Source organism: Canis lupus, chromosome 16 (assembly GCF_048164855.1).
Source record: "Canis lupus baileyi chromosome 16, mCanLup2.hap1, whole genome shotgun sequence".
NCBI lineage: Eukaryota > Metazoa > Chordata > Mammalia > Carnivora > Canidae > Canis > Canis lupus.
In genome coordinates, this window is record NC_132853.1 from 1,844,842 (window position 1) to 1,864,356 (window position 19,515).

General features: G+C 42.1%; 1 protein-coding gene across 20 annotated transcripts in view; it reads right to left on the bottom strand.

Annotated features, from left to right (window-relative positions):
• Positions 1-19,515, bottom strand: part of DENND1A (DENN domain containing 1A) — a 508,126-nt gene that overhangs the window by 193,936 nt on the left and 294,675 nt on the right. For all 20 annotated transcript variants that reach the window (XM_072777866.1, XM_072777861.1, XM_072777848.1 and 17 more), the window contains one exon: positions 12,526-12,571. In XM_072777866.1, the coding sequence (XP_072633967.1) occupies positions 12,526-12,571 (46 nt within the window). The remainder of the gene's footprint in view (positions 1-12,525; positions 12,572-19,515) is intronic.

Consider the following 19,515-nt stretch of genomic DNA (forward strand, 5'->3'; position numbering starts at 1 on the left):
TTCCTTTAAAATGACTGTTTTAACCTTACTATATTCACAGATACTACAATAACATTATTGTCATCTATAAAGTACTACAGGGTTTTTAAATACTTTTATTTTAAAATACATCATCTGATCTTCAAAGCAACCTGATGGAACAGGCATTATTATCCCCTTTTTACAGAAGAGAAGCCTGAAGCTCTTGTCCCAGGTCCCAGTGTAGTAACATAGCTAGGACTTGAGCTTGGGACTTCCCGACCCCAAAGCCTGGGGGTCTCCTTCTCCTGTCTGTGTAGTCCTTTTACATTCTCAGCTTAGCAAATACCAAGGACAGTGACTAGGTCACAGATTTATTTTGTAACCTCTGGATAGGCTTATCAGAGGCCAGACACCTAACAGCAAACAGACCCTCAAAGCTGGATCAGTATATTTTTCCTTTGTATGTACTAAAGCACTTCACACAATGAAACAATTAGGTTTGAATTTGGATTCTGCAATTATTAGCTATGTGACCCTGGACAAGTTACTTAACCTCTCTGGGCCCAAATCTCATCATCTGTAAAACAGGGCCACCACTACTGGAGTACTGCCTAGTCAAAATTAAATAATGTGTGTAATGTGGCTGGCAGTATTTCAAAAACAGTATCCATCCACTTTGAAACGATGAAACTGGAATTTAAGGATTTCACTGGGGGTTTAAGGGGATCTTGATTCCCTAGTCCCGAAATGGTTTGGGGGTCACCCTCCATAAATAGGGCCTCATTCCTCCCACACAACTGCCACTTACCATCATTCATGCATCACTAGGCACAGAAAACCCGGACTCCTATCTCCACCTGCCTTTTATTTGAAATGTCAATTTTTAAAGAGTGGAGAGGTTGGAAACCCAATTTAACAAGCACGCTGAAACATTGTTTATTGCCCCCATAAACATGGCTTAGTGAGAATTACGGACTTAATCAGAGTGAACTTATCTCCCGGTGAAAAGGAACACTTTAAATTTCAGAAATGGCACCTTCACTGTGAAAATCTCTTAACTTTTCAAACAAACTACAGGGGGTCTTAAACATATGGGCAGTAAAGGGGCAGCGATTACTGTGATTTGTCTTGCCCAAGAGCCAAGGAGCCCTAAAGGTCCATAACAACTTTAAGATCTAGGAAAAGTGTTTGGAAAATCATATTCAGGAGACATGTCTATAAAAACACCCAAAAGGTCTGCTGAGTGGGAAGTAGCATCTATATAGTGGCTTGGGCGGCCCAAGAGGATGGGCCCTGAAATCCTCAGAACGGACTATTTAATAAAGCAGCAGCACCAAGAAAGCACACCTTTCCACTTCTGTGTAAGATTAAGCATTTAGCAATATGTAATATTTTGGTGACCTGCTTTTCAGAAAAGAGGTGTTACATAAACCACAAAGGCTGCTAAATGGTTTGTGTGTTTTTTTTTAAAAAAAAAAACTATTCCAAAGGATGAGATTCTGTGAACCCCAACTTCCCAATGTGAAGCTTCATTAGGGCTCCTCTGATCATTCCAGGAAAGGTTTTCATAAGGACACCCCATTTTGCAGAGAATGTATCAGCCTGGCTGCCAGAGGCAGGAAAGGCAACAGATATAAAATTTTATTATTTCAATGCCCCTAGTAGCAGCCAGGAGGACTTAATGAAATCGCCAAGATTTACAATCTGAAATAGCTATTGCACAGACAGATATGGTTAAGGGAGCTGCGCCCTCTGACCTTTCAACCCTTTGATCCTGGCACAGCAGGTGGCCTGGAGCCCCCTCCTGGGCATCTTCCCTCTCTTCCGAAACTGCCGAACCTTGATGTGCAATAAGCCTGACCCTACACAGGTGACTCTCACAGTGCTTATCACCAGCAGCTGCTGCTAATGGAACGGCCCAAATCACTTGGCCTCGAGATTCTAACTCAGATGGGGGAAGAGGACTCTGCTGTGCAGTGTCCAAATGGTGCCGAAATGATGCTCAATAATTCAGCCCAAGTCCAGGGGTTTGGCAATGTTTAACGATGTCATTACAAAAAAGCTGTCCTAGAAATGGAACTCTGTCTCCTCCGATTTATACTTTGAGTTGGGGGGGAAAAAAATCACCTTTTAAAAATAAATCACAAATCTCAAAAAAAAAAAAAAAAAATCAACCCCGAAGTCCCAAATGCATCTCTCAGAACTTCCCTAAAACCATGTGCAGCAAATTTATACCAATGAAAATCAAAACAATTTTTGGAAACCTAAAATTGACTGTTTTCAGTTCCATGAAATTTCATTTAAAAAGCCCCATATGCCAAAATGTCCAAATTCTCTTATTTTTAAAAATTGGGATGACTTCCAAACTCATAGCTATCTTTTTCTTCCTTTTTTTTTCTTTTAAAGCTAGGGATGGGTAATGTGCATATGTACTTATCAAGCTTCATAATTTAACCCATTCGGTCAGTACAAAATATTTGCAATAAAATGCCGAAGAGGATATAAGTTTATTACCAGCGAATCATTCAAAACAATTGATGCCAAGGCTTAACAGATATCATATTTGGTTAAAGATATGTCCAGGACCCTGGGTAGCCCCAGCCTGCAGCTTTTAGTTTTTGTCAGATATTTGGGCGTATGGAGGGAAGGATTTTAGGCAGGACACATAAACCATTCTGTGGGATACTGATAACTTCCAAACACAAAAGCAAACTTTAGCGCCACTGTTGATCACGCCTAGGAAAAGCCCTGAGCCAGTGCCTTTATTTCTAACCAACATAACACAGTAGCCCCACTCTACCCGCAAAGGCCAGAGCTTAGGTCATTAATGTCTGGATCCAAAAGCAAGAAAAAACTCACTCCTTCTGTAGCCTGCATGGCACAGATCTTAAATACTCAACTTTAAATTCATTTTGAAATCAGCTGAGAATCAAACAATATGTAAAGAGAGGTTTACAGACTCCAATTTTAGTCACACTTTTCTCTATGGGTGTTTAAGTTTAGTACGGAAAGCAGTTTATGGAGAAATCAGTTTAGCAGGGCGAAAAAAAAGGTACAGTTACTACATCAGAGTTTGACCACTTTGTACAAAGTTATTACTAAGCTATCTTCCTCAGAGATGCCTAGTGGGAATACTTTATTAACAATAGTCTCTACCACTGCATGAGGGTCTTACTAATGCGCATGGAACTTCAGTCACATTATTTCTAACTGTCATCACTTTACGGCAGGTGCCCCATTTCGCAGATGGTGAGGCGCACACGCACAGTTCAATGGCTCGCTCATATACCGTGCAAATGGTGGAGCTCAGATTCAAACTTAGGCTCGCTGCCTGCCCCAAAAGCCTATGGTCTATCCATAACCTCCCCCAAGAAGCAAAAACAGTAACATGCATTAATCTGTGCAGATTTCAGCCTGGTTACACATTGCTGTGGTCCATTTAAAGGCCTTCCGAATCAATTATTTTAGGTCATTAAGAGGAAGTTTAATTTGGTTGACAAACACCCCTACTGTGGTGACCTCACCTATCAACAACAAATGCCTGATGGTCACAAACCCGGACCATGAGTCTGCGGAGCATGGTGTTAAACAAAACCACATGTGCCCAGATTCCAAGTAAGATCTGCCTAGGCCAAGGGTATGGCTCTTCAATCACCACGCGGCTGGTCTCTGAGTTCCCACAACGGCCCTGCCCCTTATCGCTTGCAAGGACTTTATGAAAAGAAGCCACCAGTCCCATGTGGCTATGCTCAGTTAAAAGTGCCTTTGAGTTAATGTCAATTTAGAAAAAGTCACTCACTAAAAAATACAAAAGGAGGCTGGGAGAGGGGAAAGTCAATCTTAGGTAGATGCGTTCCAACGATGCAATATTGATACACATATAGTCACTTCCATTTATTTGGCACCTACCATGTGTCAGGTATCGATTCCCTCACTTACTCATTAAAAACTCCTATGAAGTGGGGGAATCTACCCATTTAAAAGCGAGGCATCTGGGGCTCAAAGAGAAACCATAACATCCCATCTGCAAAACCTACACTTCCTCACAGGAATGCTATGGCTAAAGTGCCATGTACACTGATAGACTCTCATTCAATGGTTGATGTCATTAGATATTTCTAATAGGCCTCTCTCTTTTTTATTTATTTATTTATTTATTTATTTATTTATTTATTCATTCATTCATTCATTCATTCATTCATTCATTCATTCATGAGAGACAGAGAGAGAGGCAGATACACAGGCAGAGAAGCAGGCTCCATGCATGGAGCCCGAAGTGGGACTCGATCCCAGGACTCCAGGATTGCACCCTGGGCCAAAGGCAGGCACCAAACCGCTGAGCCACCCAGGGATCCCCTCTTTTTAAAATATGTGTTTATTTATTTGAGAGAGTGTGCAAGCAGGGGGCGGGGAGGGGCAGGAGGAGAGGGAGAGAGAGAGAATCTCAGGATTCTCCCCGCTGAGTGCAGAGATAGATTCTAGGACCCCCAGATCATGACCTGAGCTGAAATCAAGAGTCAGATGCTTAACCGACTGAGTCACCCAGGTGCCCCTCCAGTAGGCACCTCTTTATCTCTAAAGAAGACAATAATTCTTTTGTACGGAATAGTCTAACTGTGTGGTGCAGGAATAATACTCTCCCCACCCTCTGCCAAACTGACCTCTTGGCTCGTCTAAAGTTACCTGGATTCTAACTAGACCATTAATCAGGGCTAGAATTTGAACCCAGAGCCGCCTAACTCTAGAGCCTGAGAGTCCTTTCCACACAGCCTCCCTGCGTGCTGCTCCTTTTCTTATAATCTGACGGGATTTTGATTAGTTCATGCTTCTCTCAGTAACAGTTTATAAACTAAATTTTCTTTGAAGTCAGTTTTCCCATTGCTAAGCGGAACTTACATATAATGACTGGCTCAGTGATGATAGGAAAATTGGCAAACAAGAGCATCAATGATGGTTTCACATTTTCTACTGGGATTCTCCCTCATAAATTACTCAGTTTTTCTAATCTATAACAGAGGCTTATCTCATCTCACAAGAGAACATTTCAGTCACAACAAATTATACTGAAAATGTACTGACTGCAAGAGATACTTAAATCAACCAAAAGTACTTGTTTCCTTTGATTACATAAATTACTACTAGAGCTTTAAATTGTTTTATATTAACTAATTGTAGTATTAGGATTAAGTGACATTTAAGACTCACACTCATTTTAAAAGTAGATAGCACTGTGAAGAGGAGAGAGCTTCCAGGGGAAGCCCATCAGGTGAAATCCAGGAGCTCCTTCAGGTCCTAGGTTGAACAGAGCTGCTGGGCCATCACTCAATGCTGTGCATGTGACAGGGACTTACATAGGATATTGTGCATGGTAACAAATTGAATGCTAAGGAGATTCCAGCAAGACCAAGCTACTGTCCAACTACCTTCTCCTTTATATAATAAAGCAAGCACCAGCAAGCAATTTAAACATGCTCCTAACTGCAAGAATGTTTGGTGTAGTATTTTTCAAAAGCTCTTCAAAAGTGATACGTTCATTGTATCACTAAATTCTCACAACGCCCTGAGATAAATAATATCATTTAAATTTTACTGATGAGAAAACGAAGTCATGGGGAGGCTAAGTAACCCAGATACAAATGTACTTAGAGCTCTTCTCTGGTACATGAGGCTGTTGGACTTGTCTCCCTGATGATCCCCTCACCCAAATCACCAGGGCATGGCATGGGAGCTGCCTCGAGAAGGAAAGGCTCAGGCAAAGTTGGGGCCTCTGCCCAGCGGAGGGGCAGGGCTAGGCATGATCCACATAGCCTGATGAGACAGTGCACAGAGCAGAGGCCCTGGGTCCTTGATTGAAATTATGTTACCTGAGCCTCAGCTTCCCCATTTGTAAATATGGATACCTCCCCCTGGCAGGGAGATTCTGAGGAACACTCAAAAGTGAACACAGGAAAGGTATCTGGCACGGTGCCTGGTATCGAGTAAGGGATTCAGAAGATGTCCCAATCCTCTCCCCTTCCTGCCAAAGCTCTTCCCATGTGCCTATAACTAAAACTACCAGGTGGAGCCTGTCATGCAACTATCACCTTCTTATAAAGCAAGAAGAGGATTACTTAGCACTAACAAATAAATCTCACATGGAATTTCTCAATTCCTGTGAGGATACGAGGATACATATACAAGTGACCACTTACATCTAAATATAATTATGGCTCAGAGTTTTGCATCAATCTTAGCATCAACAAGTGTGAACTACATCTTATTACTGTCTACCTGTGGAGTCCTACGAAGAAGCAAAATGGCACAATGGTAAACAGGAAACACTTTTCTCTGCTCACTATGAAACTATGTAAAAATAAATTTATATATATATATATATATATATATATATATAAAAATGAACAAAGGATTAAAGACTTTCTATGCTGAGGGGAAAACGAAAAGAAAAAACTAGTTAAAATTGTGTCCGTTTATTTGACAGAAATTCGGGTTCTTTGAGAGGCAAAGGAAGAAAGAGAGGTTATATTTCTTTTCTGTAAATAAGTAAATCCTGTGATTTTGTGTGAAAGCCCGCTAGTTATACCGGGAGCCCCAGTGCAGATACAAACGCTGCCTCTGGCTCCCACAGACCAAAGGAGATCTAACTTGGCACCTGGATATGGTCCCTAGAGTGGTGGCTCGGTGCTGTGCCAAGCACCTGGTGCATCTGCAAAATCAGGCTTCTAGCAGCTCCCACCAAGCCTCCCCAGGTAAAGGATGGTGAGAGAGAGAAAGGAATGCTGTGAGTTGGCTTAGTGCCCTCATGTACCTATCACATACCGTTTGACATTTTAATGCTGGGACCTGTGGATATGGTTTCTGGGTCTCGCTCCTCCTGTTCTTACTGAGCTGTCATTTAGTATACAATCTAAATTTATATCCTCAAACTGGGCTGTAGAAAGAATATCTAATTCATAAAAAATACTTGGAAACAGGCGGAAAAGACAAAAACTAGTAAAAGTGGTGCTTAGACCCCTGAAGAAAGTCATCACTACAAACACCTCTGTCACAGCGTGGTAGCAAAGGAGCCATTCAGAAGCTTGGGTTTGGGATGCTAACACATCTGAATTTTATATATATATGGTTGTGGTGTGTAATTTACTTAAGAATTACCTTGATCTTTATAAATATCAATTTACTTTATTAACATGGTTAAGCAGTTTCCAAGCATTTTATATGGAAGGACTGTGTTTCTAATGGCCCAGAAGGAGAAGGCCTGACCATGTCCCTCCTTATTTATACACATCAATGGCTCTCCGTTGCCCTATAAAGTTCAGACTCCTTAACAAGGCTTACAAGGCCCTGGATGGCCTAGCCCTTGCCTGCCTACCTCAGCTCTCTCTCCCTTCAGCTCTGTGCTCCTGTCAGATACTGAACTACTCGTACTTTCTGGAAAAATCCACGGTGTTCATTTTAAGTCTTTGTTGATTCTGTTCTCTGTTTTCCTGGTTTCAGTTTAGGTACTTCCTTCCTCTCTGAAGCACAGCCCCCAGGGCTAGATGTAGTGTCTCCCCAACCCAGTGAATTTGGGTTGCCCACCAGACCCACCGCAACCCAAATTCACTCCAATTACTTTCCACTTGTCTGCATCTGCTCCAGACAAAACCCCGTGAAGGCAAGGATTACGTGACATCCACCATTTCATACAGAACGCTTCACATGATGTAGTGCCTGGTACTCAGAAGGCTCTCGAAACATTACTACAGAAGGGGATATAAGACTGCATGCCTACCACAGGCCAGGCCCTGGGATACACTGGACACAGACAGGACTCACTTATTTAATCCCCACCACAATCCTAAAAGATGGGTACTAGCCACTTTTACAGATGAAGAGAGATACAGAGAAACCAAGTATCATGCCTGAAATTCCTACAGCAGGGGAGTGGTCAAGCAGAGGACTAACAGTAGCTTCAAATTCTACAAAAGCACTGCTCCCATACCTGATATGGTGTCTCTAGCACTACAAACCAGGAGAAAATAGGGTGAGCACAAACCAGTTTTTTTTTTTTTCTCGACACTCTTTTGCCTTAGGTGATGAGGATGATGACTCTTGTAACCTAAGATGTCTCTGAAACATGAATTCAAAGCCATCAACTTAATGTAAATGGCTTTGAGGCCATTGAGGAAATAAAAATAGTAATGGCTGTTGATCTCTGTTGAGTTCTATGTGCCCTCATTTCATATGTAAGACAACAGAGATTAAGAGGTCAATTACCCTGCTCAAGACCATCACAGAAGCAGGAAATAGGGGAGCCAGCATCCAGAGCTTATATTCTAACCACTGCACTTTACTGCCTCTGTGTATAGGTGGAGCATAATCTACAGGCTAACCCGAGCCTCTGTCTGGAACTGTGCCATGGCCATCGACTTTCCTTCCTCCTTCTTGACCATTCTGCCAACGGGAATGATACACACATATGATATCCTGCATCCATCCCTCATGTTGCTCTGAGGCCTGTACACAAAGCATTGCTTGTGAGGCTTGGAAAGGAAAGTCTTCATTTAACAAATAGGAGAAGCACCATCTACCAGATGTGACCTGGCACCTGCTACCAGACGTGGCACAGAAGAGGGGTGGCAGAAATGTCTCCCGAACTGAGGTTGAGAGAATGAAAGGAAACAGCCAATGTGTAATCTGGCCACATTTCGGTACTTTCTAGCTGCCAGCTAACAAGATCATTCTCTCCAAGAAGGAACTAGGTCTATGCCAATAGCCTTGGCTATCCTGCTAACTTACCATTAGCCTCAAATTAATGTTTGCTTAAATGAGAGAAAGAATATAAAAAGGCAGAAGGAGGGGTAAGAATCATGATCAACTATAAACTGGTCACTGAGGAAGGCAGGCAGACTTTTTAAGGGGACGAGGTTATCATCTAACACACAGCAAGGGCACCCTGGGAGAGCAGGAAGACTAGAATGAGGTCTTTCCCCAAAATAACCTTTTTACAAATGAGAACACTAGGTTATAATTTATATTTCGTTTTGTGCAACAAATTTGAGTGTCATAAAAATGGTTAAAAAGTCTTCCTATGGTAGCTTTTTCTAAACTTTTATGAACATCTGCCACATTCATTTGAAGTTTAAAAAATTCTGGCACATATGCAAAGGCATAATAAGGTGCCTATAGCTTTCAAGAAAAAATAACAAGACAGTCAAAAATAAGCCTTTTGCTGAATTGCCAGTAAGAAAACTAGTGTGCGAGAGGAGATGGGCCTTCCCGAGCTCCTTCCTGAAAGAGCTTTCCTTTGGCCCCAGGTACGAACTCCTCCCTGAGTATTACAGCCCATAGTTCCCAGAAGAAACCTCGCAGGAAAGCATTTCTCTCCCTTGAAGGGTATAATAGAACCAGATAAACCCAATCAAAAGGATGACTAGAGCACTTGGGAGTCTGAACTGAAATCCACTTGAGGAGACAGAAAGACTAAACTCCATAATTGGGTAGTTCATGGCTGCCCAACACACCCAGGCCATGTGACTTTGTCTGGAAAGTGGCTTAGCTGGCCTCAAGCACAGGGCGATGACTATTTCTGTTTTTCTTTTAGTTCTGACCACAGAGGAATCCAGCATGGCAAACCCCTTCCCAACTTCAAACAGGTCTAAGATTTACCTTGCCTGGCACTTTCTGAACCTTCTCACTTAAAACCCTTCAAAGACTGAGGTGAGTAGACTTGCACCCATTCACCTAAACACAAAACTGTCAAGTGTTAGCTTCAAAATTGACATATATTTTGCACTGCATGTTTTACTACCAAAGGCCTTTTCAAAAATTCCTTACAACCATATAAGTAAAAAAAAATTTACTCTATCTTTAAGTAAAATTGTAGTGCTAGGTTCCCTGGAAACAGTGATGCCTACTGGAGGCTCGAAATGTGTTTGGAATTCCAGTTTTCCAAGCATGCACTCAATCCTTCTTTTCAGAAAGCACCTGCTCAGCGTCCTGCTAGGTACTGAGGACACCACATGAATGAAGCACAGTCTTTGTTCTCAAAGAACTCACACTCCTAGGGATGAGAGAGGAGACACAGAAGCAGATGGCTATCATCCAGAGCAAGAGGTACAGGAAGCAAAAGAGGGCAACCAGGGACTTCTGGGAAGAGCTGGAGAAGGACAGCCTTAGTCAGGGCAGGTAGGGGAAAGGGGGGCATGTGAGTGTGTTTGGGAATCACCGAGAGCACTGGCTACCAAGGGACAGTAAGAGGACACAAGGCATGACAGCGGTGGAGACTGAGCAGAACGTGGGGAGAGCAGGGAGAGGCAGGATGCAGAGGGACAGCGCCAGGCAGAAGGTACTCCGCCAAATGTCGGGACTATGCCCTGAATTTCACCTCCGTCTTCCTCCCTCCACAGCCTAGCAAATATTTGGAACACGGAGGCCTTCATTTTGCTTATCAAATAAGTGAATAAGGCTTCACAAGAATCCAAGAGAGCAAACAAAAAAAAGGTCAATGAAGGCAGTGAGGAAGGACCAGGGTGGGAGAACTGTCAGAGGCACAGCGACTACTTAGAGAGAAAGAATGAGGAAGACGAGTACTCAGCCATGCTCAGTGTGTCCCGCTTTGGTGGCTTTGCAGGCAGTGGTGCCACTCATAGGGATCTGGAACAGCGGCAGGCCGTGTGTGTGTGTGTGTGTGTGTGTGTGTGTGTGTGTGGATAACGCACTGTTTGGGGGAGTCTGAGTTTGAAACATCTGTAGCACATTAAGTGACAGTCAACTGGCACTTGAAACTTTGCATGTGAAGTTCACAGAAAGGGATGCCAGTATTAGAATCACAGCCAAGAGTCACTGACACTACCCTTGGTAACTGAAGCAAAAAGCCTTATGTGAGTTGACTAGAGGGCATGTGGTGAAGAAAAGCAAGCTAAGACTACTAGAAAGGTGGACAATACTAAAGGTAAAGGGACATGAAAAGGAGTCTGAAAGAGCCTGTGCTGGAACAGTCTGGAAGGCAGGAGGAGGGGCAGGGAAGAGCTGTGGACTCTGATAAGACCAAATGGCCTTTAGATTCATGTTTCAAACTCTGCAACAGCTGGCATGAAAGGTCGATTAGAAAGTATTCACTTTTAGTTTTTCACATAGGAGCTTTGAATACACCCCTAAACTTCACAAACAAAGGTAAAACACAGAAGAAATCTCTTCAATCTGATCTAAATACACCATCCAAGATAGTCCATAAACTGTGTACTGTATGTGCTCAGGGCTGGGTGATGACAAGGAGGAACTGTTAACAGAATGTAGGAGCCACATGGCCGTCCTGTCAAATTAGAAATTTGAGCAGATTTCTGTGGTCTATTTTGATCAAGATTCTCAATGTCAAACAAACAGGTTTTTCGATAACCAACTTGTTTCATTTTCGTAAGCACAATAGCACAGTGTGCAACAGTTAGTGAAGAAGCAGGTGGTCCTCGTCGACGTGAAATGAAGGGAACAGAAGAAGAGAAGTAGCACTTCCTATAAGACATGCAAAGCATCATCACAGACGGACATGGCTCTAGATTTTCCCTCTGAGAGCGTATCTCCTGTGCAAAATAGGCAACCCCCCCTCCCACCTCATTTTGCTCTAGTACAAATTTAAGCTCTCTCTTGAGAAGGGAAAAGCTTAAGGTTCATGTCTACGAACCAATGGCACTTACAAAAGCACAGAAAAGTCCTTTAAAAGAACTGCTATCTAATTGGTACAGCCATACAAAAAGCAATCTGGCACCAGATTCATAGCTTTGACCAAGCATTTCTACTTTGGGGGTTCTGTGCTGAGGAAATAAGTCAAAATGCAGATAAAGCCTTATGCATAAAGATGTTCACTGAAATGCTATTTATAATAGTGAAAAATGATAAACAACCTAAGTGTCCAACAATAATAGGAAAATGGTTAAGTTGTGGTATATCAAAAAAGTGGAATGACAGGCAACAAACTAAAAATTATTATTACTGAGAGTAGATTAAAAACATGTAGAAATCCCCATGCCATAATGTTAAATGAAACAGACATGAAATTATATATACATATATATACACACATCAGTTATGCACATTGATACAAAACATATATTCATAGGCTATAGACTATAGACTAGGAGGAAGAATAGTTTGATGCTAACAGTAGTTGAATCTGGAATAACGGTACTGTGGATAATTTTAACTTTCTTCTTTATACTTCTTTAAACCACATTGTCTATAATGAAAATTGTAATAGTGTTATAGTGATTTAGAATAAACATCATTTGGAAAAGTAAGCAAATTCCCTTCCCTCGTTCAAACCCTTGAAGAACCCCTTCCTCCTGCCTCTATGTACCTCACTCCCTCACCCATGAAAACTGACAATCTCCAAGCAAAAGTGCAAAAACACTGGGAGCCAGAGCCCAGTGGAAAGGGTCTCCACTGAAGCTCAGCTCTGTGCACCTGGGAGAGGTGTTGCTTCGACATGCTCCCATGTGCAGAGCTGTGAATCCAGAGACTGTCTTTTCCGCCGCCACATATCAAAACAAAGCCACAAGTAGAGAGATCTGGGGAGGAAAGGCGCCAACTTACCTCCATTAAACTTAAATGGATTCCTATGAGGTAGGGCATGGGAGCACTGTGAAGAGAAACAGAGACACACAGCTGCTTTAATGTCTGTTGCTTCCAAGAGAAAATTACAGATGGTTCATTATTTGGAGAAAAACTGTTTTAATAAACGTATGCACAGTTACATTTCCTTTCACAACAAAAATCCTAATGTGACATTTTGTTCCCAAGCCTAAAAACTTCAGAAGGATTTCAAAATGTGGGCAGCATTTGAAGCAGCATGGGTGGTGGGACAAGCACCGACCTTGGTGTTAGTCCCTACGTAGCAGCTACGTGACTAGCCTCAGTTGCCTTATCTTTAAAATGGGATACTTGAATCAAACTGACAGCTTGCGATCAGAATGAGAGAGGAGAATATAGGTCAAGAGATTAGCAGAGTTCCTGGCACAAATGGAAACTGTTATTGCCACAATTACAACAGAAATACAGTTACCAAGGTTGAATGGAAGGCATGATGTGTTTCAGTGAAGAATGATTTTTGTTATTGGCTGTTTCCTTCCGCCAGCCAGAGATGTGATTTAATTCTCTGTTCTGACCGGCCTAAGTCCTGAGGAACTTCGAGCAAGCCTTCCCCCACCAATTGCACACATGCCATCCAGTGACACCATGATTCACAAAGTCCTTTTCAACTGCTTCATTCAAAGGGAGGGCAATGGTTCCTGGAGTAGTAACTGAGCAGGAGTGGAGAACCCGACTCCAAAGCTCTTAAAGCCTGGGCATCATGGACTGATTTCCTTTGGTTTCGGGAGCGTGCGTGTGTGCGCGCGCAAATGTGTATGTGCACATGCACTTGCATACAGTATCATTTAGGATGCCACTTACCAATGATAAACGGGTTAAGTATCACACGAGGAACTTCAAATTCACCTTTCCTAATCCACACAACAATGGCACAAGGTAGGCGCTATCCTCATTTTACAGGGGAGAGAATAGTCCCAGAGAGCTTAAGTCACTGCTCTAACGCCACAAAACAAAGAAAGCAGCAAACCTGGGATGACTCCGAAGTTTCTTCTTCTGTGCCACACTGACTTCATTAATACCGAACCTAAAATTCCTGGGCCCACCTCCCTCCAATGTGTTTCTTGGGTATGGTAGGGGAGGGAGGGCAAGTAGTAGGAGGCAGAGAGAAAATGGCAGCCTTTCCACATGTCTTTTCAGTAAGTGACACATCCTATGAAAGGTGCAAGAGTATTTTGTGAGCCTAGAGGAAAGATACCTGGCTCTGATCAAGGTGACCAGGTACCTTTCCTCTGGGGCAGCCAGGAGAGTAGAAGTGGATCTACAAGGATGGCTTTTCTTGGGAACGGGGTTGTGGAAACCAGAATGAGAAAAAATGAGAAAGCAGAGGTGTGCTTTCTCTTGAATGCTAAGGAGTTGAGGCTTTATCCTGAAAGCAATGGATAGTGAATGAAGGTTTTCAAACATCAGATGTGCATTTTTAAATTGCTCAAACATTTAAAAATAAGAGAGGGCATAATTCCCTCATTACCACTCAACGAATAAAATTCTTCAAGCAAAAATCTTTCTCCAGAATATAAAATGTCCTCCTTACTACAGATCTCAGCAGTAATAGATCTTGGGAGCCTGTAAAACAGACTTGAATATTAGTAGCACAGTTTGGGAACTATTCTTCTAGAAGACTTTTGTATTGGAAAATAGCCAAAGAAAGAATTATAAACACAACTGCAGTGAAAGTGGAGTTGTCTTTGCTTTCTTCTTCTTCCTCTCTCTTTTTAAAAAAAGGTATCTGCTGTGCACATTCAGCTTCTCTTCGCTTCTAGGGGCAAGGAAATGCCCTATGATATTTTTTTCGCTTAAACTGTAAACCATTAGTTTAGCTGCCAGCTACACAAATGCTCAAACTTCCCAGTGTGCCGGGCTCTGCTGTCCAAGCTTTTTCCAGTGTACACTGAAATGAATGTGTTTCTAATTAAGTAGCTTCAGGAACACGACAGCTTCAATGTCAAAAATACAAAGTCTGAACCCTGGCAGGAAGTCTTAAGACTGCAAATGTCTCATCTAGTGGAATCTTGCCTAATGTAATGAAAGGAAGCAGGAAGGGTGCAGAATTCCAGAAAAATGGCCACTTATTAATTTGTCCAGAAGCACAGCCTAACACATTGGAGAAAAACTCCAATCCATAATATTTAACCAAATCTTATCAACTTTTCCAGCTCCTACATTTAATCATGCAATTGACAAATGACGCTGAATTTTGATTAGAATTTCAGAACCAAAATTCCGGCAAATGAGTTAATGTACACAAAAAGGCCATTTAAACAACTGTGATAAAAAGGTGAAAATAAATACTGTGAAGGCCCCTGTGTAACTAAAGGCTCTTACCTGAAAAAGAAATGTTTTCTAGGATTTTAAATATGTAGGTTTTAATGCCATGCATGCCCTTTTGTCCTACAATAAAAATCAATGATACTCTGAAAGAGAGGAGAAGGAGTCATGCAGAAGTGACTACAGATGCAAAATGGGACAAAGCAGGACTCACCCTTTAGGTATCATTAGGTAGGCATTTTTTTTAAGCCCAATAATTTCCCAAAGAGTAATTATGGCCTATCATAGAAGTGCAATTTCTTAGCCAAGTATTGTTAGGGCTGCAACAGCTCTGTATTTAGAAAATATTGAAAGCACATTTACTCTGAAATCACAGCAGCTCCATGTTTTGTATAAATGCAAATTTAGACAAATACCTTTTACATTATCATCATTTGCTTACAAAGCCTCAAATACTTCCCTGAAATGACTGCATTTCTGCTGTGCAAAGATACTAATTACAAATTCCAAGTGGGGAGAGGAAAATAGCGGCAGGGGAGGAAACCCAGGGTCTCCTTAACATCTCAATGTAGCAAATATATAACTGGGTAATTCTAGGTGTGTTCTGAAAATTTCTATTCTCAGTAAACCTCAATAGTTATTGCAGTTACTGACTTGTTTTTTTTTTTTTTTTTTTTTGAAACCTCTTTTCTTTGGCTTTTATTGTAAAGAGAAATTTGCGGGAGGGGGATCACATCACCTTAAGGCTACTTTTATTTTCACATTTTTCTCATCCAATACTGGCCCACATTAACAAACATATTTATATCTTTGAAATTTATTTTATCGTTTTCTCATTGGCCACATTAACGTCTTCCATATTAGACTACAATCTTTGTGATTAAAGACTGTGTAATATTCCACCATGTATGGATGTGCCTTAATTCACTGTACCCTGTTTCCAGAGTTAGGTATTAAGTCACTCACAACTTTTCGTTGTAAGTCACACAGTGGTGAAAATGAACAGCTTCACGTGCATGAATTTCCAATCATGGAATTACTAAATCAAGTCAGGGTTATTTGGTGTATATATACACACACACAAACACACACATGCACACACACACCTTTTGTTATTTTTTTGGCAAAGCGCTTTCTAGAAGGCCAGGACCTGCCCCACTGGAAATCTTTCAGGACTGTTTCAGGACTGTTGCAGGGTTAGAGATAACCCACGAAGCACCTGGCATGGGAGCAGCACATGGTCAGCTTGGTAACTTATCATCTCCAGTTGGGTTGTCTCTGAGGCCCTGACATGGCTGGTTCTACTGGACCCATTCTCTTAGCACCCAAAGAATGGTTTCTTGTTCCTGCCCTGGTTCTGAAAGATACCTGGAAAAGCCCTGGTGAGGACAGTCGAGACTCCATTATGAGTGTGAAGTGCTTGATATGCATCACCTGGCACGTGGGTTGCTGACACCAAGTACACTCTTGTTACCATCCTATTTACTAAGTTCAGTAGGTTGCTTAACACTTTCTTTGGAAGGCAACCTTCCCTCTTGGTCTTATATACCACCAAGAATGCAAAGACCACAAGTAAACTATAATTTGTTACTTTCTCACCACTTAGATTGACAAAATTTAAAAACCACTTATCACTCTTGAGCATACCTTAAAAGGAAAACACAGCAAAATACATTGGTTTAACCTATTCCTAAAACACTCTTTCACATTCAGAGTTGGACCACTCTGAATCATTTTGTGATTCAGTCATCAATGTGCATGTTTTTCCAAGGGTATCTCAGTAACAAGACATAATCAAAGTTCATCTAGAAGCTACCATCCCTTATTGGTCTCCCACAAAGAACTTGTTTGTTGCTTCTCAAGAACACAGCAATGCAAGTATCTGTTTAACAGCAAACGAATACCATACTTCTCTGTTCCAGGTGCCTTTCAGCATTCTCAGTGACTTTACATTTCAATGCCAATTCTGAGCACGATTTTGAAGACATTTTAAATGGCAATTAGACACAACATGTGCAGAACCAATAATGCACATAACTAGCGTGGTGATAATATTAACAGCTATGACCAAGTTCATATACAGGCAGACAACTGTGTCACAACTGCCCTATGGCTGATGGCAACTGTGGGATGCCATTGTGCATCTCTGAGTAGCAGAATAGGGTATAACTCTGTTAGGCTTTTGTTCTCAGGGAATTATTGCACTGACTTCATCAGTTACATTCCGGAAGGGTAAAAAATATTCTTTCTTCCTTCTTCCCCGCAGAATAAAGAGGTTCTGCTGCTGATGCCAAGGCACTGACAATATAATGACCTTTACCTGAAAGGTATGTTTAATTTGAACCCTATTAAGGGAAAAAGGAACGAATATTTATCAAGCTACTAGAATGCAGCAACTTTTATGCATTACTTATACATAATTCTCAAGACAACTCTGCAAGAGTCCTATTTTCTACATTTTCAGACTGGGAAACGGGCTCAGAAAAGTGAAGTAACTTGCCCAAGGTCACACAGCTAGTAAATAGTAAGCTGTGATTCAAACCCAGGGCTGTCAGATGGCTGTGCCCAGCCTGTCCAGAGCACATGCTTGGTACTTACGATGTGCTGGTACACCATGGGGATTACTCACCCAATCCTCCTACAAACTCAGGCCTGCAATGTAGGGAACTTTCTTACAGGTAAGTTCTACGCACGAGCTCATTCCCCACATGAATGTGGCTCCTGCAGACTTATTAATGGTCTTGCAGCCCCGTTCATTATTACTGCACATTCACAATTTGTTTAATTCCTTTCCCCAGACAACTAGAGCCCTCTTAATTATGTTCCCCTGAGGTGAGTGGCTACTAATTGGAAAAGAGTCAGGTGAAATAAAAGAACACTGGCTGCTCAAATACATAAAACACAGCTTCCCAGGACAAGGGGGGAAGGGTGGAAGAGGACCTGCGGAGAGGTGGGAGGGCCCCCACCCCCAGGTGAGCAACACCTCTTTGACCTCAGTAAGGAATTAGCTAAGAGCTGCCGAGGGACTTGGAAGGTCCACTGTTTTGCTTTGCTTTTCCCCATAAAAATGCACAGTCAGCATCACAGTTCACATGTCGTAGTACCCACTCCACCTCTCAGAAGCACACACCTCCTTAATCACATATCCCGACTGACAAAGGGGAACCCCTAAGTCTTTCCTCAGTTCTCTACTTTACTTTCAAAGGAAAGGAAATTCTGAAAAAAAAAAAAAAAAAAGTCTTATTCATTTGAGCTATTCTTTCTTTTTTGGAAAAGAAACAAAAGTGTAAACACAGCTTGTCCTGGACTCTTAAATTCTGCTCTGAAATAACGAGGCCTGGCATAGGTAGAAAGGTTAAAGGACAAGAGGTAGGAGAAAGAACATGAGCCAAGACCTCACAGCACATCTTGTCAGAGAGCGCGCGTAATCATAGTTCTGGTCTCATCAAGTGCGACCGCATGATGGTGTATGGGCCACCATCATGGCCGGTGTGCACAAGGAGTCCATCACAGCAGCCACTAGGGGTTCGATAGGCATTTTCCCAGGGGACCCTCACGGCAACACTGTGAGGGAGGTACTACTGCTACCACCACTATACAGATGAAGAAATGGAGGTCATGCAGGTCACACAACTCGTCAATGGCACAACAGACTAGAATCCAAGTCTGTTCACTGGGACAAATGAGCTGATCTTCTCCCAGAAGCCCAGTCTTTGTGGGGCTACTAGAAGGCGAGGGAAAGGAGATAAGGTCGTCCTTTATCTGCTTTCTATGGGCTAGTCAGGAGCTGTGCCAAGTCTCAGGCCAAGTAACCCGCTCTCTGTCTCCCATCACCACGGGAATCCTCTTATTCCCAATTTGTCTCTGAGCCCCAATCCCTTCTCCTTCAAGTCCTACTGAACCTCTGCTGCCCATTGAGCACCACTTCTCACATAACCCCAGTGGTTGCAAACACCTCCTTTTTTAGAGTCTTTTGTGTGGGTTGCCCATTTGGCATAAAGCACATGTTAATTTGCATGTTATTCTAGACTGTCAGTCACAGGAGAATCAAACTGTTTCCTGTTTCACAGAGTCTACCACATGCAGAGCACAGAAGAATAGTGACAGTGGAGCTGCCACATACTGAGTGTGCACCAGATACCAAGGGCTGTGCAGGAGGCTTTAGCCACCTTATCTTATTGAATCCCCAAATAATCCAATTTATACCATCCATTTTATAGATTTAAAAAAGGATTCCCAGAAACCTGCCGTTGGTCGCAGTTAATGGTGATTCCAGCTCAAACTCTTCTATTTCAAAGTCTCTTATACTACTCTTACTTAATATTAACTTCTCTTAGCCACGATGCTAATTTAAGAAAACAAAAACTGGCTATTTGATAATTATAACTGAAAAAGAAAACAGCAAGGAGATACTGTAAAGAATAAAACTGTCTTACTAGCTTAAAGGAAGTGATGTTCTTTGTTCTAAGTAAGATTTAAAGCCGTTTAATATAGCAACAAAAGTAGGAAAAGAAATAGGGGCAAAGGGAAAAAAAAAAAACACAAGCTGGGGTGAAACTGGCACTCCAATTGTATGCTGCGAAGTTTTGAACACCTGCTGGCAAAGCCATAGACTTGGCTCTGAGCATGCCAGCTGCCAACATCCAAAGAGGGAAATGGGATCATCAC